Source organism: Pagrus major, chromosome 16 (genome assembly GCF_040436345.1).
Source record: "Pagrus major chromosome 16, Pma_NU_1.0".
Lineage (NCBI taxonomy): Eukaryota > Metazoa > Chordata > Actinopteri > Spariformes > Sparidae > Pagrus > Pagrus major.
The window spans coordinates 7,018,859-7,041,906 of NC_133230.1; the positions used below are offsets into that span (position 1 = coordinate 7,018,859).

Consider the following 23,048-nt stretch of genomic DNA (forward strand, 5'->3'; position numbering starts at 1 on the left):
GTCATACAGCAGAGAGTTTTTGGTCAGAGGTTGTGATAAACATTTAACACATAAATGACGAAGTAAACTTTTAATTTGTGACAGAAAAATGATGTTATTTTTGGCATGTAGCTATACTGATGCAACAAAACATCAACTTCAAATCAAGTTTAAGCTTTTTTTTCTCTCTTTTGCAGGCAGTTCAACGACAAGTGGCAGCCAAGGGACAAGGCAAGGGACAAAATTGTTCAGTAAGGCAAACTAATATGCTTTCACTAACTCTGGCTGCCTCTGGCTTTGAGTGCTGTAGTTGACTTGAGGTGTAACCCATTAACATGCACATTGGTAAGAGGAGCTACGTGATGTGGTTTGATTTGATTAAGGTGTGTATCTTTATGGAGATGCAGTTATGTGTGTTGTGTGATTGTGTGTGCTGGTTTTTTAGACAGTGACATCTTATCTCATGTTTTGATGACAAACATAGGAATTAAATTTTTTGTTTTTTATTGTGATTTACAGGTCTCTTATCGTTGCAACTCACAATTATTTTCCTTTCATTCATTAATCTACTTACCTCGATGCCGACGACAGCCAGACGGGACGCTATATCTCAAGAATGCCTTTCGGGAATTTCTCCAAATTTGGTTCAAATGTCCACTTGGACTCAAGGATGAACTGATAAGATTTTGGTGGCCAGAGGTCAAGGTCACCATGACCTCACTAAACACATGTTTGGCCATTGCTCAAGAATTCATCCAATAATTAAGAAAAAAGAAAAAGAACGACAACTTGACTGGTGCACGGAGGCATACAGTACAACCACAAGGCAGTAATTTTATTTCTCTCCATTAATCAATTGTTTTGGCTATAAAATGTGATAAATGCCCATTCTAATTTTCTAAAGCCTAATAGGTCATCTTAAAATGTCTTGTTTTACCAGACTATCAGTCCACAACCTGAAGATGTTCAGTTTACAGAGATATGTGACAAAGAAACCCAGCAAATCCTCTCATTTGAAAACCGGGAATCAGAGAATGATTGTCTTTCTTTGCTTGAAAAATTCCTGAAAAGCTTAATCAAGTACAAACTCACTTTCTGTCAATCAACTTAACAACTCAGCTCTTGACCTTTTTGAAATCTTTGTCTTGTTTCTACTTGGACTCAACAATAGCTTGGCTGAAAAGTGTGAAACTAACAAATGTTGCAAAGGAATGACCACCCTTCTTTACTGATTTACATTCGATCTGTCGGGATTCCCCCCATTGAGCGATTATTGGTCCCGTTGGTGCTGTTGACTCTGGCCACTGGGCCGGTTCAGCGCCACATACCACTGAGGTCATGTGTTTACCCTGGCACTGCCCCACCGCGCCTGGAGAACAGTGGCTCAGAGCGGGCATAACGTCAGGTCTCTCGGACCCTGGGCACGGCTGCCAGGATAAACAGCGCCGGTGGTGGAAGAGCAGAGAAGGAGGCTCGGTCAGTTGTTTTTCGCTGTGGTCACTGAATCTCTCACCTTCATGCTTAAGAGCTGGGGGTAAATGGCCTGACAGTTTTATATGGCTTCTTATGCTGCCACTCAGGCACCCAGAGCTGGTGATGATTGTTGAGAGACTGAGGTATTTAAAGAGAAAGAGACAGAGAAAGCCTGCATGAAAGAACATATGGCAGCACTCTGCCTTGACTAAGATAGACGGCCATTGTGTTCAGGTATGCCTTGCTGATCCTCAATGGCCTGGATCCCTTTAAGTCAAGCTGCCTCTGCCAGACATTAAATCTTATCATGCTCTGTCGCAGCCTTGGATAGTCACCGGAGTGTTGTTGGACATATTTACAGTTTACAGTACGTGCTTTTTGGGGAAGGATTGCGAGCATGTGGGGCCGAGTGGAGCACATCTGTACGAGGCTCCTCGCTCTGACACGTTGACAACAGCAAAGGAAAACATCTGAATACCTTGTGTTAGTTTTGAAGTGCTGGAGGAGGGTGGCATCCATCGTCTGAAGAGACTGGAAACCTCATTATAGATGAGATATGAAACAGAAGCCTGGGGCAGTGGTTGTCTCTGGAAACCCTTCTCACAGTCTGGTAACTGATGAGCAGATGGTCTGGTGGCTGAGATATTCCCAGGATCGTGTCTCATTTTCTGTAACGAACAAAACATAAAAGTCTTTCATTGTTGAACTTGTTGCAATGAGCTTTGGCGACGGGGTTCACAATGTTTTTTTCGGAAGTAAACACACGTTTGTGTAAGTACAAACACATGCAGGTGTGCATGTATGAATGCCTGCACGCACCAAAATACACAAGCACACACAATTAGAATATAATTGAGGAGCTATGGTGAGTGCTTGCAGAGGTTTTAGTTTGCAGGATGCATCAGCTGTTGGAGAGCATGAGGAGAAGGCCCCCCACCAGAGAGTGCAAAGGTACTGTGTCCCCTCATAAGGCATGAGTTGATGGCGTTTGTGACATGTAGGAGAGATTATTTTCTTATTAAAACAGCCCAGTTAAGCAAACCGAAGACGCTGGGTTACATTGTTGGCGGCGGCATTTCTTTCAATTTAGCCGATGTTATTTGCGTCTTCTTATCTTTGCCTTCTCAGTTAAGCTAGTCGGCTAACTTTGTTTTAAGTAATTAGAAGTTTTAGTTTTAGTAAAGAAAATATCTGTTGCAGCTTCTTCCAGCAGTGAGGGGGTGCACGGTACTTACAGTAAGTCCAGTCCTCCCCAGTTTAAAGGTGGTATGAGGAGCGTTTAAAGCCAACCACCTATCCTGTGATCTGGTAACTCGCTTTGAACTAAACTAAGTCTCCTAAATAACTCTGCAACCTAGATAGCAACACAGGCATGCTGATGCCTTTCTTTGAGATGTCAGTGGTGAACGTCTAATCTTTTCGATATTTCCCAGCGGTGAGATTTCTGGAGTAATGAATCGAAGAGCACTGTGGTGAATTGCATCCAGTGGTTTACGGGTAGTTACAGCAGCATGAGCCCACAAGATAACGACATGCTCTATAAAGATTATTAGGAGAAACTAAAGTTTTGTAGGACAGTAAGAAGAGAGAATACTGTAGGAAACATTTGTAAAGAACGATTTCTACTTTGCTTATATAAAATCATCTTTTCTCTGCACTTAAGAGTGGGTTTTTACTGGTGGTTTGTACTAATTATAATCCTATAAAATATATAAATTTATGATCATATAAAAATTAATCTGGTGTCATGAAGTACCGATGACTAAGAGGGAATATGAGGAACGTTACCACCTCGTTACTCAAGTTATTTAGGGGCTGATTTCACCTGTCAAAGTCCTTTTTAAATGTCCTGCAGGTGAGGCTTGTGTTGACAAAAACAGTCATGGGTTACGTGTCCCGTCTGCCGTTTTATGTCAAACTCCTCTCTTCCTTTCTCGTCTCCTTTGCTGCTCTCTCGTCTCTTCTTCTCCTGTTTGTCCTGGCTGTGTCCGTCATTAGGCAGGAATGAAAGGAGGGCATTATGAGGCAGGCCTGGCACCGAGGCTGCAGGACCATTAGAGAGCCCAGAGCCCTGTCCTCCTAGAGCCAACAGCAATTACTCCGCACCACTAGTGTTTTAATTACTGTGACATCAGCTCGACACACTGAGTATGGAGTTAAAGGGTAACAGAGGTCGAAGGGGACTGTGACAGTTAGGCATTATTTATTAGCATTTCTCTGGAGATGCTACACAAATCCTAATTTCATTGGCTGAAAGTAAACGCAAACCTGAGTCCTTCATGTACAGGTATACCATGATTCCCAGCTCTTGAGCCAAGTGTCTTTATTGGCCGGTCCCAGGTGAGGCGAGGCGATTCACCGCTAGACGGGATCTGCTTTCAGCTCTTTATCACAAGTGGGGCCAAGGTGTCCAGGGAGAGGCCGGGGAGCTTTGTGTTGTTAATGGCACAGACAGTGTCCTCTGTGACTGGGAGGAGAGGAGGGAGAGGACCATTCGCTGCTCTGGAGCCTGGTAATTGCAAAGTCGATTCATCAGCGCTACTGTAGCTCAGCTCCTTACAACAGAGACGTTTTATCTGAGCTAAAGAGAGGAACGACATGACTTCACTGGGAAGAGATATCAGGAAATATTGTGGAACGGCATAGTTTAACAGTTAGAGCATGACGCTAATGCTACCAAGGTGAAAGGTTTATGACTCTGAATGTACAAAATACTACAGTTCTTGTTATTCCACCATCTTGCTTGAAAGGGTAACCTAAAGTTGAACTCTACCAATTTTACACTTTAAAGTGTGTTTACAGGTCTTGGGGAGTATTTCTGCATGTGTGAAAAAGGTAGTATAAAGGCTTTTGTGGCTCTTGATCAGGTTTTTCTACTGCTAAAAGGGATAAAAAAAAAAGCTCCTTGACTGCCTTAAACTGCAGACACGGTTGACACCTTAATCCAACTAGTCATGGTAGAAATAGGTGGCCGTAACGTTTTATTCTATACACTTAAAATATAGGTGAAAGCATCCACGAGAGGACTCGCTCATATGGAAGGTAACCAGTGATTTATGGAGAGCTGGAAGGATTGTGATGCTTTAAGGTTTGAACAGAGTACTTGATCTGACTCTGTGTGATTTGTGTAGTGAAATCAGCTGGACTTCTATTTCATGGCTGACATAACGAGCTCTGACAGAGAGTGCACCTGCAAATCCCCCCCTACACACACACACACACACACAAACACACACACACAACCTCATGTGGGCCAGCAGAGAGTCTAGACACACACATATTGCGTGTACACATTCCTAAAACAAACACACACAACCTGCAGTTTGATGGAAAGACATACACACAAACACACTCACACAACCCCATTTTTGAACAACACACAATTACAAACGGGTGTGTACAAACATACACACACAGCCGGAGCTCTCACAGGGCTCAGGGGGACCTCTGCTCCCCTCTGACAGCCATCTGTAAGCAATCTACGCTCTTTACCCATCTCCTTTTCTCCCAGGCCTCTCCGTCTTTCTCTCTCTCTCTGCCTTCCCCACTCACTCGTCTGAGCTGTGAGCTGTCCATCCCTCGTGCAGCACACCGACTGTCCAATGCAGTTTTTGACCTGTCGAGTTATAGCTTGGTTGTAGCTTGGCGTCAGCATATGTGATGGTGCGTTTGGGTGTAGGTGGGATACAGCTGCTTGGTAGTCAATCTTTGGTTAGTAACCACTGACGTCATCGTTGCTCTACTGTATAAGTGTATCAGCTCAATTGTTATTGCTGATTTGTGGGTGACAGTCCCACATTCTGACGTATTTCAATGTTGCAATCTTCAACTTTGATGACGTATGACACCCATAGTTCAGCAGGGAAGTTGCTGCACTTGGTATCGCTCTGCTAATATCAGTGCAAAGTGGCAGAGTAAGGGCACAGGTTGCTAATGTTAGCCTATAAAGCATGGACTCTGGCCAGGTAGTGAAGCTCTGTTCATTTTTTATATGACGGCTTGATTGATAGCGTTTCTATCTCCATCAGGTAATTGGCATTGTGATAATACCAGGATCGCCACAGGAACGTAAGAGTAATCACAACAGCTAAAAACTGCATATTGGAAATGTCTGGTCGTGTCTATTTAGATCAGTGCCATCAACAACAAATGATGGCATATGAGGGTCGTGAAGAGTTTTCCCATCTGATAAGGGGAGATTTCACCCACTACCCCTTGGAGCTCTGGGGCACTCGCAAACGAGGGGTAGGGGTCAAATTTGGAAATGGGATTGAGCCAGCACGTTGATGGAAATGGATTTGTTAAAATAGTAATGGACAACGACGTTGCAGCGTCTTTGCAGTGTGTTCAAGAACAGCTTTTTGGCCAAGGTTCAGGCATATGTGAGGAGACACAACAGTCAGCCTTCATCACCACTAAGTGGTATGTCTGGGTCCTCAGAGGAAGAGATAACACTGATAATATATTGTGAAGTATTTAATTTGATTTATTTATTCTTCAGATGTTACTTACATTATTTTCTGTGCGTGAGTCCGTCTGAATGCGCTTCCGCCTGTTGAGCGATGTCATTGTCTTGTCACGCAGCAGCTATGAGGGAGCACATCTGCCTGCAGGATACCAAAACAGATGGGTGAATACATTTTCTTTTGTTCTCCTTCCCTCCATCTCTCTCTCTCCCTCTCTTGTGTCTGTCTTTCTGTTCCCAGTAGGTCGTCTGGTGTGAGAAGAGAAGGATCTAGAAGCTGAGACGAGAGCAGAGGGCACAGAGGGAAGGCATCTGTACGCTTGCTGACAGGAAAGAGAAAGATGGAGCAGAAAAATTAAGAAGTTCCTGAGTTTCAAAAAAAGATGAACAGAAAAAAACAAGAAAAGAAAACGAAGCGGCGCCAAAATATTTGCACTTTCTTCTCCCTATGTTTGACATTTGTATCTGTTTGTATGTGTTTTTTTTTCTCTTGAAGTGACTGAAAAGGTCTAGGTAAGAATGAGAATATATTTGTAAAATGACTTCACCACTGGAAGACGTGTATGTTACCACATTTCCTCTCGTGTTTAGTCTGCTGTTGTGATTCGTTCTGTCCTCAGCTAACAGGAACAGGCACTAAAACACATGTTGTGGCTATGAAATTCATTTTACATTCCCTTGTTACATATAGCAACTCACAGGCCAGCGGTAACTCACTAAAGATGAGTTCACGGTGAATGACATTCGGCCCGAATGTTGCTCAGTAAAGACTAACTCAAAAAAGGAAGAGCCACAGCAATATAGGCCAATTCAAACGAATGTCGTATGTGTGCATGCTATATAAAGGTAACGGCATGTATTATCATTAACTGTGACCATGAAGTCTAATTTATCAGCACAGAATTAGCTGTATGAATCCCCTTGCACTGTACAGAACTTTCTGGATACATTAACATCTAGTTTGTAGTTTTCTCAGATATCAGTATGTTGTCTGCACAAGTTGCCTCGAGGCTTCCATTGTTTTTCGGCTTATTATAAAGTTTGTGCTAACAAAAAATGAAATCATAGTTACGAAAAAAGGTAATACGAGTTCTTGTGAAGTCATGAATTCCCCCCCAATACTGGTACAGTACTTACAGTATACTAACGCAGCTTAACACTGTAGCACCGAGCAGGTAAAACATGTCTAAATGCATGTGGCAGTATGAACAAATTAAAGCTACATTAATCAGTTTTTGACCACTGGAGGGCAGAGGCTTTCCTAAGCTAGAGACAAGCAACTCTGAGCTATGGCTACATGTTAGCATATTGCCTCCAGACAGATGTAGCCAACCCAGAGCAACATGATCATCCAAGTCCAATATTTACACTTTTTTTTTTTTTTTTTTTAGCTCTGTTTTGGTCTCCACCATCTCCTATGAGACATATCCGGTTCATTAGCAGCTAAATGTAATGCTATGTTCACCAGCTACTTGATAACTTTCTCTGTCTGGTGTTTGGTGCTGAGTAGGTAGCATATAGCTTGGTGACAGTGCTGAGACCAATACTATATAGGAAAAGTGCCCTGAAAACAATGATTTAAAGGGGCAATTTGTAAGATATGGCTAGAGTTTTAGCTTAATGAGCTAATAGGGCTACTTAGCTCCACAGCTAACTGAGCTACTTTCTAATGGGAGCTAGTCGCCACAGCTGAAGATAGCTACAGCAAAGAGTAGCAAATCCAGTATAGTTAGCAGCAGTAAGCGGTTAAAGTATGATGCTGCCCCCTATAGTTTTGGAGCTACCTTCCCAGTTCTGGCCGTTTCGTACAAATGACACCTTTTAAAAGAAACTAAAAACAGCTGCAGAGTGGATGATAAATCTGAGGGTTTGTCTGTGCCACCATTCATTGTATTTAACATTGATACACCGTGTAAGAAATATTGATTAATGCAGCTTTAAGTTCATCCACAATGAAGGCAATTAGTTTACACATATCTTGTGTCGCGCTTTTTTTCTACGTGTAGTTGTATGTAAAGTTACAAGTCAATGTGGCTAGGAATATTACTCTACTAAGTTAATGTTAGTATTAATTTTGTACACAGTCAAAACCTGAAAAACAGTTTAAGAGTTTGGTCATGTTAATGTTGATTTCCACACATTTTCTGAATATTTCTTGTGTTTGGTGATCAGGTTCATCGAAGGCTCCTGGCTTCGTTAACAAATGACAACAACATCAGCAAAATCTCTGACAAAGACCCCCTGGTGGGGATTTTATTTTTCCAAAACAGATTCCAGTCCAGAGAGTTTTTTTTAAAATATTTTTTAATGGTACCAGGAAAAAAAGGTGGCACAGATGACTAAACCTGACCAGTAAATGGAGTAAGATGTTTACATGGCTCAGTATCCCGTTAACATCGGCTCATTTAAGCTGTCATATTCACGTTTATCCCACTTATTGTAAACACCATGTGGCATTTATAAATGCTTGTTCCTAAAATAAATATTTGAGTCACCCCAGTAATATCCGAGTACATTTTGTGTATGCAAGCACATTCATTGTCCATCCTCCAACAGTTGATGTCAGGCCCGCTCCGTGAAACACTTACCAACACACGTACGTGGAGCTTTGCCACCTTATGTAAGACAATGCAGTAAGTCTTTTAAAAATATCCCCCAGAGCTTCGATTAATAGGAAAATGACATGAGAAAAAGAAGTTTTGGAATGTAAAAAATAAAGTTGCCTCCTCACATTTGGAAACAATTGAGTTTCAGAATTGGAGAATTATGAGTTTGCTATAGTCTGAATGCTTGTGTATTGTTTTTTTTGTGTTTTTTTTCCAAGTTGTGTTTTCCCAAGAGTAGCTGCAACGTGAGACAAAAAAGGCTCCTATTGTAAATATGTACAATAACCTTTATTTGTTTGTTTGTTGTACTAGATTTCATTGTGGGGCTTGTGGGTGTTCACTTACTTCTCCGTCATTCTGGCTTATTGTAAAAAATATATACTGTATACGTTTCACTGTTTACATTGTGTCAAACATTAGGCTGTTACAGTAGCTAATTCACAACATTGAAATGCTTAGACCAGACTGGATGTTATCAGCTCTGAGCACTGTTTATTTTATCTGTGGTGGGGTTATTTGACTATTTCAGCTCGTGTTTTACGATACCTGCCATCATCACTATACACGGTCAGGTAATGTCTACAGTATGTGGTACTTAATCCACTACAATCACAGGTCCAGTCAGGTCTAATTTGAACTGGACAGTTGTGCCAAGAAAGAGAAAAGAAACTCCCGAGTGCCTGCTCCGGTCCAGGTTTGAACACTGGGCTTGTGTGTCTGCTGAAGTGCTTCCAGACACTGCACACTAGAGAGATCTAAAACAACCTAACAGGCTGGTAATCACTGCTAATCACGATGGGGGACATCTAGTGAAGGCGGCTTACAGATGACTGTCAGTCTGACAGGAAGAAGCCCAGATTGTCTTTCTGCTCTCCGGCCACTTTTTCCACTGCAGAGCCACAACAGGCTTGTCAAGACCGTGTCGAAGTGTTTCGACAATATTTCTTATTCGTAGCTGAAGAAATTAGATCTGTTGGAAAGCAGAACACTGTTGTCTTTGGGTGAAATTGGTCGATGTAAATTATGAGGCTAAGCAATAAAAAACGAAAAATGCTTCTCCACTTCAGTACTGGCCTTATTTCTTGAGCTATTCGAACCTGCGTCGCAGTACAAACACACAAGACTCTACAAAAGGAAGGACTAAAAAAAATATTTTAAAAAAGCTGTTTTTTAGACTCAGACACTGAATTGCATCTTGGCACACAGAAGTATCTCACACCTGTGTTGGGTCACTTTACTGGAATTTGTGTTTTTTCCCTCCTGAACCATAAACTAAATTTGAACGACACATTTTATGCTCATTTTCAGGTTTGAGCTACTACGAGAATAGGTTTATATGCTTTAGTGCTCAAAAAATTTATCAGTTTTGTCATACTGTCCAGTTCTTCAGCACCGTATTCTCCCTCTGTTGGAAACACTGTCTATTTTATGGCCCGGTCTCCTCTGATTGGTCAGCTCACACACGTCTGAGCCAGCACCAACAACAGAGCAAATGCAATGTATGCAAATGTATGACATGGTCAGGGAATCACAGTAAAGGTGGGACTGCAGACGAGGCGTTTCAGGAGCTGTGTTTTCTGTGGGAGAGAGGAGCTTCTGTTGGTGCGATTTTGACCTTTTTAACTTTCATGACCTTTTACATGCACAGCAACAGATATAAAAACACACAAGCATGACAGGTCTCCATTAAAGCAGCCATAATGAGAAAAAGGTCTGCAGATGCCCTACATTCAGAACAACTGAGAACTTACTTAGCACCTCATTGTTGTAGTGACTGAGGCGCGACACCATAGGGAGTTGATTTTAGCTACCAGAGCACCATTACCAGTACCAAATCATCAGATAAAGCCATTATGTTTCTCTTGCACAGGCATATGCAGAGAATACTACTAGTGTATGAGTATTTTTAAGAGCTTCTAAACTATTAAATATGATTTTTCTTACTGTGTTTTTCTTCTCTTCACACTTAGTTGCACTTGTACATGTGGTACAATCGTGCCAGAAAACAAAACAACAAAATCAACAATAATCTAAAACTAATTTTGTTTCTGTTTTATACCACATCTATTAAAATTATGCTGAGTTTAAACTCACTCTTGTGCAATGGAAAAGCATTTAGAGCTGTAACAGAGGCTCTCTGAGGGCGGGAGAAGGAGATCAATACTGACCCCTATTGGAGAAGATTGTTCACTGCAGTCTGCAAGCTCACACTACATGGTATCATCCAAACTAGTAATTTCATGAACTGACAATAAATATTTTGAAATAAGGACTGTGCTGGCAATTTAGTTGACTTTCAGGGGACTCTTGCCATTACTGAAGTGTAAATTTGTAAAAAAAATAAATCAATAAATCAATTTTAAAAAGGAAGAAGAAATTGGCAGCATTACAAATGACTAAAAATGGACTCTCTGGTTGCTATAAATTAATACTTAATGATCCTCTTGTTTGAATGTTCAGACTGACTACAGACACACACTGCTGTTGATGTGTGCGTGGTGTGAGATGCTCTGATTTAGTGATGCGACTTCAAAGGTGCGGATGTTGTCAGTGCAAGATGGGAGGCGGAGGTTGCTGGTGATTGGGGGGGTGGTGGTTTGGGAATGGGGGAGAGAGGGTTGTATCACAGATGAAATTGGAGCCAAGAGGCAGCTGCAGTACATCTGTCTTGTACTGACACATGTGGCATTTGACTTCCAGTGTCGAGTTCAAAAGAGTTTTATAATGACGCAGCTGCTTCGGGATGTATGTGCATGTGTGTGCGTGTGTGTGTGTGTGTGTGTGCGTGCGTTTTCTCCTTTGTTGAAGGTGGGGGTGGAGAGGAGGTGGGTTGGTGAAGGGTTTTCATAGGTGAGGAGTGGAATTTGAGCGTTTTGAAAGTGACCTGTGGGCAGTACAGGTGCTGCATGTCGCTGTTTAGGAAAGTGTTTAACTAGTGTTTTCCATCAATGTGTGATTAATTTGATGGCACTAACAGATTGTACTTCTAAAAATGTGTGCTTTAAAGGCCCAACAGTCCCATTTAATTGAATCCAATCGAATACATTAGCAGGCTTGGTAGCCTCGCATCACTCTAAATTTTAAACCACTCATAACTGCTCAACCATAATTTAAGGCTCTGAAATGAACTCAAAGTACAAAAGTAAAAAGTATCCCTCCGAAGGACATTTCTTAAACTTAAAGGCACAATCATTAGGATTTGTCAAAGCTGTTCGTAAACGCACCACAAAGAGAGTCGATTGTTGAGTCTCATTCCCAGGACGTCAAATATTGATATTTTGAGTTGGTAAAGCATCTCGAGCAGCAGCAAAGTGAGAAAATAAGAAAATCCAGGCAGATATGCACCGATAGGTTGAAATCAGTCCTGTGACGCTGGGAAAGTTGGTGTGAAATGACGCAAAAATAAAAATAATTGACAATTCCCCTCAAATGCATTAAAACTCACTTGTGTAATCCTGTTGACAAACCAACCAACCAACCAACCCATCGAAACAAATGGACACAGGTGAAAACATAACCCTCTTGGCGAAGGTCATGACTAAAATTATTCTGATTCAGCATGTCTAGATATAGAAGATCCAGTCTCTCAATCATTAACAACATGGAGAATTACGAGTCATCTGTGCACGTTAGGAGTTGGCCAACACAACAACCGATTATTTTAACTTTGCCACATGTTATGCCAATTATGAGGGCTTTTTCTCTTTTGGGTGCATTGAAACACTTAGAAACAGATCACAAACACCATTACAGATAATTAGAGAGGGCCATTAGCTTGTGCGATAACTAAACATTAGCGGTGGGAGGGGGGGCCACTGTGCACACTGCGCACCATTTGTGCCTGATGCCCAGCACCTGCAAGGCAGCCTGAGCACAGGGTCAGGGGGTCGCCTGCCAGGGGGCCAGAGCTCCGGGGTCAGAGGTCATGTTCCAGACAGGCGTATCCACACACTGATTGAGAACTCGGCTGCAGGAACAGAGCTTGCAGGTGGACGACGCATTTTACCCCCTAATGCCAACTGAGTTTTACTCTCTTCTTTTTTGCTCGTAACATAACATAGTTCTGTGACATCAGGCTGGTTTTGTGGATATATTTCTATTGTAAACAAAGAATAAAAGTAAACAGCATGAGGCAAGTACCTTCAGTACCAAATCATAGTTTGCTTTCGGTGAATTTAGAGCATTTCAGCTGTCAAAAAATGGAAATAAAACTGGGACTTTCTCTCATTTATGTTGGACTACAGATTGATTTACAGACTGAAAGTAAAATAACTTATAATTAGAGATATCTTATGCTCGAAAAAGATGCCATCTATCAGCAGTTTGGAAAATAGTGATGCATAATTTTCTAATCTGAAATGTAAAACTGGCGGTTTTCAAAGTATAAAGTTTTATGGAAGAAACTTTGTTTTTTCACATAAGAGCCAGTGCAAATTATCTGCTTTTCATCACCTCCTGGCCTCAGGGGCCACTTAATATTCTTTGTTCATATTTCACTCAGATTATTTTCATGCACAAATGATGTGGTTTGTGGTGACACTGGAGAATGTTTCCGCACTCTCACATTACGATTATGTTCATCTTTCTTCTCCATAATTTTATTTATTTGGCTGGAGCAACTTGGCAGTGAAAAAGCAGTTACTGCCCATTTGGATTTGTTCAAGTGGCAGGTGTGTGTGTATGTGTGTACTGTAGAAAGAAAAAAAATCTTTCAGGTAGGTAGGGGTCTGGCAGACACAAGTCATTTCTCCTCAGTCTGTTTTGAGCAGCGGACTGGCTAAAGTTGACAGTGTCCAGCCAGTAAACTCTGCCCCCTGCACTCAGGCCTCTCTCCAAAGCCAATCCCCCCCAGACCATGAACGGGCACTGTCCGACAACTGCCGAATACCGCCGACGGAGTCCCAAGTTCTCACGAGCAGTGGGAAGGAGAGTCTATCGGTGCATCGTTTTTTCATCACAACCTCCAACTACAAGTAGCTGACAGACTGAATATAGACGCAATATAACATTTACAGCTCTTTATTTTGTAAACAGTCTGACAGTGAACTGGACAGAGGCATACATTTTTAGGCACAGGTGTTTCAATGAAAACAATACAACAAGCACTGATCCTCCAGGCACAACTTGCATTTCACCGTGATATTGTTCTTGCTCTTTTCGCCCTAAAATTCAAAACAATGGGAATATTTCAAAAGTTAATGCCGTCCTCTCTGCCCTCTCCCTACATTGAATTAGCTCGCTACACATGCGCACCGACACAACTGTAGGTTTACCTTCCGCTGGCACGCTGCCACCTGCTGAGCAGCAGGAGAGAAACAGAAACAGAGCAAATGCTTCAAGGATTTTCTTTTATTTTTGTGGCAACAAAAGGAAAGGAAAAGACAGAAACTCAGCATTGTGAGTGACATCATTGGAGACAGTTTATCAGATTACATGCCACTTCCTCTGGAGCCACAAGAGACTTAATTTTACTTTTTTCCACAAATGCAGTAGTACTCCTCAAGACTTGTAAACACACTTTAATGTGTATAATTGGTGGGGTTACCCTTTAAATGTCTCTATAACTTAATTTGTTAAATTACACAGCAAGTGGGCTTTTCTATTCAGTTCAGGAGGGAAACTGGATGAAGGTTTATTTCAACATCACAGTACAAAGTTACCCACAACTACACACACACACATAAAGCTAAAGCATGTAGCTGTGTTATTGCCAACTCAGTGCTCCACATGCCAACATACTGCCTTTTAGCCCCTGACCTGGGAACGGTTTTGTTGACTCGAGGATAGTTAATGTGAAGTTTGTGCGCAGCAGATGAACTGATCCTCGGTCAGGTAGAGCTCAGGATGTTGGTCAGCTGGTCCATGAGAACCAGAGGAGGCCTGCTGTGGCCATTCTGTCAGGACTGCCCCAAATTCACCAGCTGGGTGTGACTTCATCACCAGACTCCCTGTGTCCAGTTTGTGTGTGTGTGTGTGTGTGTACATTTTCCAGGAGTGGTGAGGAAAATTTACACATTCATATCTGACACTCAGGGATAAAGACGGGATCAACTCAGGACCAGTGGTGAGAACTCAAAGAATATATAGATATAGATCTTAATGTAAAAGTAGATAATCAATATGAGGTCTTTACTGCTTGCATAATTATGTAAACAGCTGATACAGGTGTTACTATGTACTATCATTACAAAATTTTACAAAAGCTGTTATCAGTTATCTCAGCCAGTGTGTAAGATTTTTCTTATTTTAATCATGTTTGATTTTACTTCATGTATATTCAATGTGTGAAGTAACTGCACACACTGGCCATTTTTATGAGCCATTACTCACCTCACATTGACAACTAACTGGATTTCCTTTTTCAATTCATATTTTGGACAAGACAAGCGGTCTGCTTTACTCCACAGCACAGGTAAGTTAACATTGCAAGTACATTATTTTAGCATTTAATATGATATCAATATGCACATTTATTTATTGACACAAGGGATGCAAACTTTAAGCAATTTCTTTAATTGAAAGTTGGCTGCCTTAACAATCAATTATCAGTAAATCAAAAAAAAAAAAATGATATATGTTGGACATTTTTCCTTAAGAAAACTGTTTTATCCACTGCATTGATCTATGTCTGATGCAAAAATGCAGTAGGCTTTGTTAGAAGTTAAACAAACAGATAAAGTAAACACCAAGTTACTTGAATGACAAACTAAATGACACCAAATAATGACTTCATTTTAATACTTTTTGATGTATTTGTGCCCTTCTCTGATCGTCGGTTAACATTTTTAAATCCTTAGCGATTAACCGATTCCTGCACTCTTCCTCATATTCTGTGTTTTGAAGCATACAGGATATATTTCTTCCTGGATAAAAGAAACTGAATCTGTAAGTGAAATCTGATTTAATGCTGCTGGGAGAACATGAAAAAGTTTTTAAAAAAATCTTTTAAAAATTGAACACCATAGAAAAAAAAGGTTCTTGTCAATAAGTAGTCGTTAAGTAATAGTTTAATATATTCACCTTACCTTTGGCTTAAAATAACAGCTTCAAAATCATTTTGACGGTGTCTTGTAATAGGATGAATGTTGTCTCTGTCTCAGCCACACCATGAATTTCGTTTATAGTCAGCACCTACATTACGTCTGACAAACTGTTACAGACCTGGGATTTGTATTCATGACAGTGGTGTTGCACTCTGAAACTGTGGGGGGCGCCAAATCACACAAAATGCCAACGTCTACATATTGTTGCTTTAAGATCGTCTCCTTGCTGTGTTATCACATTACCTGACTGTACACCCTGGTGAGCTCTAATTCAGACACAATGTGTGTTTCACAGCAGAGGGAGTCAGAAGATAAATGCTCCAACATCTTGACGGACTGATACCACGTTTCACCCAAACAAATGGCGTCTCAGGAGGTTTGTTTGTTTTGGTCTTTTTCTACAAATTCACACAGTCTGACAGAAGGAGCGCTAACACTCACTTGTGGTAATTAAAATTCTGTACATCTTGGCAGTGTGTGAAAATACTGCGGTTCCTGCCATCTTTGACCTTTACAAATAGTCATAGGGTCGCTTATGTTTGGAGGTCAGTGGGGTCAGACACTGACCAGTGACCTCAGTTAGCAATGTTTTCATTAGTGTGTAAACCAACATCCATGACTCATCTTAAAATGTATTCAAGACACACAGCAAGTTTCCATTTTGCATGTAAAATTTCCTGTTTAATTTTTAGTGTGTAGAAATAAGGATGACTTGAAGCATTTTCATGTTACTTTTTAAGAGGTGAACCACTTACTGTTTAAGATAAGTTACAAGGTAAAGAAATAAATGTCACTGACCCCAACACTGTCACAGAGCCATTTGACAGCCACACTCCTGATCTCCATCCTGGCCGCAGTTCTCGGCTCCCTGCAGATCGGCTACCACACCGGCAACGTCAACGCTCCAGCCAAGGTGAGACAGGCGGACCAGAGCTAGGGGGGAAATTTAACATCATGTTAGTCGATACCGATACAAATTGTTTAGTTTAATAGATCCTGATATCATTTTTAGTGTCTTCCAAGTCTACTATCTTCATGGTTTCTTAAGATGTTTATGTGTAAATATGCTGTACATCAAAATCCATCCAGAAATGACACATTTGCAAATAAACAGTTGGATTGCAAATTATTGCATTCTGTTTTTATTAAAATTTTAAACAGCATCACAATTTTGGGGGGGGAATCTGGGTTATACAAGAATTTGCTGGAAGGTTGAGTCATTGAGATATAGTCTTTCAACGATAATGAAGTTTGAAGTGAACTGCAAAAAAACCCCCAAAAAACCCCCCAAAAAACTATAGTTGACAGCCGAGTCTATAACCCAAAATCAACCAAACCTAGCATTGTATTTTTGTTTACACTAGCAAGTTTTTTAACTGTAACTGAAAATACTGCTGTGATTTCTACATTTAATTACCCAATTGTGTGAATTTGCTGTATTTGGAAGAAATACTGTATATATCCAGTAAATTTAGCTGATTTTGCAGGCAACAGTTAATTATGAACATTTGGGGGAAAAAAAATACTGTAACTGCATATGGTTTGGCATCTACGTCGTATAATCCAAGTCAATAAATCAATTAGTATTTCACTCATCAACAAATGAAGTGCAATATCTGGATATGCTAAGATGAGATTGTTGGATGAATTTTTGGTATCAAACGTGTTTGATTGGTCCAGTACATTTCCAACAGCTGTTATCAATGTTAAGTAATTTGAAATATCTGTCATTAAATCACATTTTCACTGTGTTTCCTGATGTTGCTCGTCTCTTGCTTTCACAACTGTTCAGATCATCGAAGAGTTCTTCAACCACACCTGGAGAGCCAGGCACAACCAGTCGATGCCAGATCACAGCCTGACTCTCCTGTGGTCACTCTCTGTCAGCATTAAAGACTTTGGAGCCTTGCTGGGCTCGCTGGGTGTCAAATATCTGGCAGATTCTTATGGAAGGTAATGAAATGCAGAAAAGAGTTTTCCCAGTAATAGTTGAGTTTCCTTTTGTGATCTTTTCATTTCTCTCATCTTGCCCTCCAGACGTAACTCCATCCTCATAGTTAACTGCCTCTCTGTGGTGGGAGCCTGTCTGATGTCTGCCTCCAAAGTCAGCAAGTCATTTGAGGTTCTCATCCTGGGACGGTTGGTGTTCGGTCTCTTCTGTGGCCTGGTGATGAGTCTTAACCCGCTCTACATCCAGGAAGTGTCCCCCACAAACCTCAGAGGGGCTTTCGCAACACTAAACCAAGTGTCCTTTGCCTCGGGCATCCTGGTGGGAATGGTGAGGATTACTCACATGCATTAAAAAGGTATAATTTGAACGAAATGGCCAGAATTCAAAAGCTAGCTCCAAAATCATGGGGGGCAGTATAACCACCAACTGCTGCTCACTTTACTGAACTTGCAACACTTGTTTTTTTTGTAGACATCGGCATCAACAGCAGGCGAAAACAAATATTTTCACATCTTAAATCGTTTAATTGAGGATTTATTTCAACCAAATCAGAGGTGATTGTGAAAAGGCAAACCACAATCAGACAAAAACAAATTATTTTAAATGTCAAGTTTAAATGAAGTGTTTAATAATGAGCTAACAAGGCAATAAAGTTAGTTAACTTCTTTAAAAGTAAGAAACTTGGCAAGTCAGGAGGTGTTTGGTTGTAATTGTCTTTTTAGTAAGGAAAGAGTGAGTTTTTTGTTTACTTAGACTGAGTAGCATACTCACTCTTACATCTCCTCGCTGAAACGACGAGGGCTTTCAGCTCTTGCAGTACAAAGTGGTAATGGGAGGCAGGACGGGCCGGGCTAGCTGGTTAGCATGCCAGTAGACATCTCTGCACGCCAGTACAGACTGTAGACGGCTTTGACACAACCTCAACACTTGTTTCTTCACGCTCCGTTGATGTTAGTTCATTGTCTAAATCTTATAAATTCCTTTAAGTGTAGGGTGCCGAGCCTCCCAACAATATGGCACTCTGTTTCAGTGGAAGAAAAACTAATAAGCCTATAAAAAAAATTAAAAACAAAAACAAGCAAAGCAATCTCAAAGGCTACACAAACCATATGGAACAGAACAGCAGCAAAAAGCAAACACTACCAGCTACAACAGAGTCAGGAGCCAAAGGGAACTAAGCCCAACAGGTGCCTTTTATAACCGGGCCTTGATTAGGGACAGGTGGAGGAGGAGCCAGACCTGAGGCTGCGTTCACAAACACTAAACATAATACTGTTTTTGTGATACATAATTCTGAGAATCTGTGCTTGAAAAGGTCATGGCTCCTTCTTCTGGGATGTGCTTGTGATTGTTGGGGTTAAAATGTATACACATAATATGAAATATATTTGTTGCATACAAGTCTTGCCAAGTCCTGTTTTGATTCTCAATTGGCTTCACTCTTACTCTGATCATTTTCATTGGTACAGTACAGAAAGTTTCAATATCTGAATACTTGGTCACACTGTGCAACAAGGTTCCTGTATGTGTTTGCTGCAGGTGGCTGGTCTGGAGACAATGTTGGGTACTGAGCATTACTGGGCCATGATGCTGTCCCTGTCTATCATCCCGGCCCTGACACAGTACCTGGTCCTGCCTTTCTGCCCTGAGAGCCCTCGCTATCTGCTCATAAACCGAGGAGAGGAAAGCAAGGCGGAAGCTGGTGTGTGCCACTGATTGGCGTTAACTGCACCTCTCACATGACTGGTCATATTATTTAGAATTTAGTCATTAATGAAAAAATAGAGATTTCCAACATGGCATCTGAGCTGAAGAACTTTTGTTATCTTGTAGATTCAATCATGGCTGACTTCCAGGAATCTAAATATGGGATTGCTTTTAATGCACTCTATTATCTCAGGTCTGTGGATATACCACAATAGCTCCTTAATAGAAGATGTTTTTGTTTTAACCTTGCAGCCCTGCTGAGGCTGAAAGGCGACACAGACAAGGTGTTTGCCGAGCTGGAAGAAATGAAGGAAGAAGCTGCCCACACTCAGACCGGAGTCACCATCCACGAGTTCTTTAAGAAGCGCCGCTACAAGCAGCCAATCATCATCGTCCTCATCATCAATCTGGGCAGCCAGCTGTCTGGATTCAATGCGGTCAGTCTTAAAATGCCTGTTTTTTGGGAGGTTTTCTGGCTTGCTTCCTGTCTGATGAATATTTCACGTGCAGCGCTGTAGTAATAAATTCAATCATTTATTTAGGCACAGCTCTTCTCTCTGGCTCCTCCTCAGATTCTGGGGCAGTGTGTCAACACCTACGTTCCTAAAAACATAGAAACAAGTCCCAGTGACCCACTTAGTTAAAAGAAATCCCCACTCTTTTTCTTTCAGATCATCAATTATTCCACCAGAATGTTCCAGGCTAAGTTTGACGAGGCCAAATACCTGACTCTGGGCGTGGGCGCTGTCAATGTGACCTTCACTTTGGTTGCAGTGAGTATGAAATCCAGTGGTTACTTAAAATTTTAGGACTAGGGATAGGGTTACGGGAAATACAGAAATAAATTCATGAATAAATACATTTTACTTATTATTGTCATTATTACTTGTTGTTGTTTTTGCAATTATTATGAAATAATTGAAAAAAAAAAAAGGACATTTTTTAATCTTATTTTTGATTTTGGCAGTTCTCCAGTCCTCCGTATCAATTTTCCCTACATGCGGTTTTATAAAAATGTATAATGTTATTCATTATATTAATATATCGGCTGCTCAGTATAAACTCAACAGTCTTATCAGTAAACATTAAAAACACATGTTGTTGTTGAGTGAGATTTTGCCACAAACTGCACCAAAATCTTGGATTAATGATGTAAGTGTGATCACCATTTCCTCATAAATGGTTTAATAGCTTGGGCCACAATAGGATAATGTTGCATTTTTAGATCAAAAGGATGGAAAAAATGTGAGCAGGGTCACCACTGTGTTGTTTTTTCCTTTCAAGTTCTTCCTGATGGAAAGGGCAGGGAGGAGGAGGTTGCTCCTGACTGGTTTCATCTCCATAGCAGTGTGCAACTTACTCATGACCATAGTCGATTCAGTCCTGGTAAGATCATTTTGTGTTATTCTTATATTTTCATTTTGTGCTGGAATAGCTCCATTCAAGATATCTAATGTTGGACAACCCTGCCATCCAATTTGTCAAAATGACATTAGAACAAACCGTGGTACATTTTATAGAATGATTTAAACTTCAGTCCTGGATCCTACCTTTCAAATGCATTACGAGTCACATCGAATTTTGCTGAGTGATTTAAAAACAAACTTGTCTGTCCAGCACCTGGTCCCAGAGCTGCGGAGCCTGCAGGTCCTGCTGGTTTTCTGCCTGATTTCGGCCTACGAGCTGGGCCCCGGTCCTATCTCCTGGTTCATCGCTGCTGAGCTGTTTGACCAGCCTGGCAGACCCATCGCCATGGCCTTTACCAGCATGCTCAACTGGGGAGGGAAATTTGTTCTGGCGCTCCTCTTCCCTCCATTGCTGGTGGGTTTATACTCTTGGCCTGCGTGTTGTATGAGTGAGTTACTTTCTTGTTTTCTTATGCAAGTTCCCTTGCACCTTGGAGACATGGCCGTTAAATACAAGCTATAAATCTGTTCATTCTGTTATATACAAACGTATACTGGTCAACTGTAAAACAGACATAAATCTTGTAATCTGTATAAATCTATTGCTAAATCCTTTAAAGTCAGGATGAAATAATAGTGATCAAATTAACAGTTAACCAGGGAAACATCTGTTCGATATAGTGCTGCAGAGATGGCAGCCAACCTGAAACTAAAGCCAAGGAATCAAATCAAACAACCGTTTTGTTTTCCTCATTCCGTGTGTAAATGTGTTTTAATGCCTTCTGTGTTTTCCTTCTTTCCTGTGAATGTTTACTCTACTTTATGAGAGGCTGTTGCTCACACAGTGTGATTATGTTGCCATTTGAGCCAAAACCTTTTGGTTTGATCTTTACGGACCCCTTTTTGGTTAAATAGATCAAGTACACCAATAAAACTAATATCGTTTGTCCTTCCCATGCAGAAACTCTGCGGTGCGTACGTCTACCTCCTCTTCATGATTGTGGCTCTGTTCGCCTTCACCTTCACCTATATTCGCCTCCCAGAGACAAAAGGTCGCACATTCGATGACATTGCAGAGGAGTTCAGAGGAGCAGAGGGCATCCCTTTGCACAACAAGATCGGATTCAACACTTTCACCTGACCGACCTATTAAACCTTACTGAATCTGGTCATGCTCATGCTGTCAGTGGGTCAGTTCACCCAATTTACCAACATGTTCTAACAAATATCACTGCGTGTAACCAAACAGTTGGGTTTTTATCTTGGAACTTCCTGGAACCTCCTTTGGAAAACAATGTCCCGGTAAGATTAATCCACATATGTCACCGTCAGCCGTTTTCATGCAGAAGAATATATCTAAAGCAAATTAATCTGGGAATCCGGGAGAGTAATGAGATAAAGAAGAGTAGGCTGTTTTTATGCACATCACGTAGGTGCAAGGCTATCAGGAAATCAATTCAGGATCATTTGAAAAATGGAAAAACACACCTATATTTTATCTAGCATGCACACCAACAGGCAGACAGGCTGTAGGGTGTAATCTGACTGATATTCTTACTGCATGTATTGAGGCATTTTGTGATCATTGTATTGTTATCTTGTAAAGAGATGGAGACTTTTAAAGGGGCAGACAGGAGAAGCTTACAAACAGTACGAAAGTGAAGGAGGTGAGGGGATCTACGTTTCCTTTGCTTATGTTAAAAAATGTTTCTCTTAAATCAAACATGTTTTCAGAGGTTTATTTGACAGCTAATAAAGAGCAATGTGATACAGTGTGACGCAGAGGTCATCTAAAACATTCATTAAAGTCTGACAATGCTGAAATGATCGATTGGGTTCAGCTAAGAATGGCTTTGAAGACGTTTGTGTCACCACCACTTGATGTGACTGTCACTGGTGTAAATAAACATATTGTTAAGTCATGTGGATCATTTAGATCTTTAATGTTATTGTTGTTATGTATTTAAGCTTGATCACATTAAACTGTATTTAGGTGCACATTTCAATATATTTGTGGAGTGGTAGAAGAAGCAAACAGCTGATCCCGGTGCCCCCCTCGGACCAGTCCCACCAACCAACAGTCTTTCCTGGAATTTGTGTTCCCTGCTGCACAGAAACAGCAGCCGTCGACTTCATTATTGGTCTGTGAAATCTCACATATCTCTCAACTGTGTACCCTTGTAAGATGTCTGGGAAAACCAGCCACGGCTGTGTGAATAAATATTTCATCCAATATGGTCCACTGTGACTTGCATGAACCGCAAAAAGAAGAGGAGCCAGGAGATCAGAGGACACGTTTGGCTATTAAAACAGCAGGGGGCTGAATTAAATTCAATGTAAATTACTGTAGTGGGTCATTAAAATTCAGCTTCCAATAACTCATGACACACAGTCTGGGTCTGAACCCAGTCAGCTCTA

At 41.0% G+C, this 23,048-nt stretch overlaps 2 protein-coding genes across 7 annotated transcripts in view; both read left to right on the forward strand.

Moving 5' to 3' along the window:
- Positions 1-9,589, forward strand: part of LOC141010378 (SPARC-related modular calcium-binding protein 1-like) — a 52,884-nt gene extending 43,295 nt beyond the window's left edge. For 4 of the 6 annotated variants that reach the window (XM_073483312.1, XM_073483308.1, XM_073483313.1 and 1 more), the window contains 2 exons: positions 177-210; positions 6,159-9,589. In XM_073483312.1, the coding sequence (XP_073339413.1) occupies positions 177-210; positions 6,159-6,198 (74 nt within the window). In that variant the 3' untranslated portion in view covers positions 6,199-9,589. Of the gene's footprint in view, positions 1-176; positions 231-6,158 lie in introns of all 6 variants that reach the window. The other 2 variants (XM_073483310.1, XM_073483309.1) reach the window with 2 other exon arrangements.
- A 6,338-nt stretch (positions 9,590-15,927) lies between these two features.
- LOC141010767 (solute carrier family 2, facilitated glucose transporter member 1-like) lies at positions 15,928-21,771 on the forward strand. The gene is made up of 10 exons (XM_073483856.1): positions 15,928-15,942; positions 16,381-16,479; positions 17,359-17,519; positions 17,604-17,844; positions 19,057-19,219; positions 19,477-19,661; positions 19,896-19,997; positions 20,509-20,610; positions 20,842-21,045; positions 21,592-21,771. Exons 1-10 carry the CDS (start codon positions 15,928-15,930, stop codon positions 21,769-21,771), a joined length of 1,452 nt encoding a protein of 483 aa, XP_073339957.1.
- Positions 21,772-23,048: the final 1,277 nt, after the last annotated feature.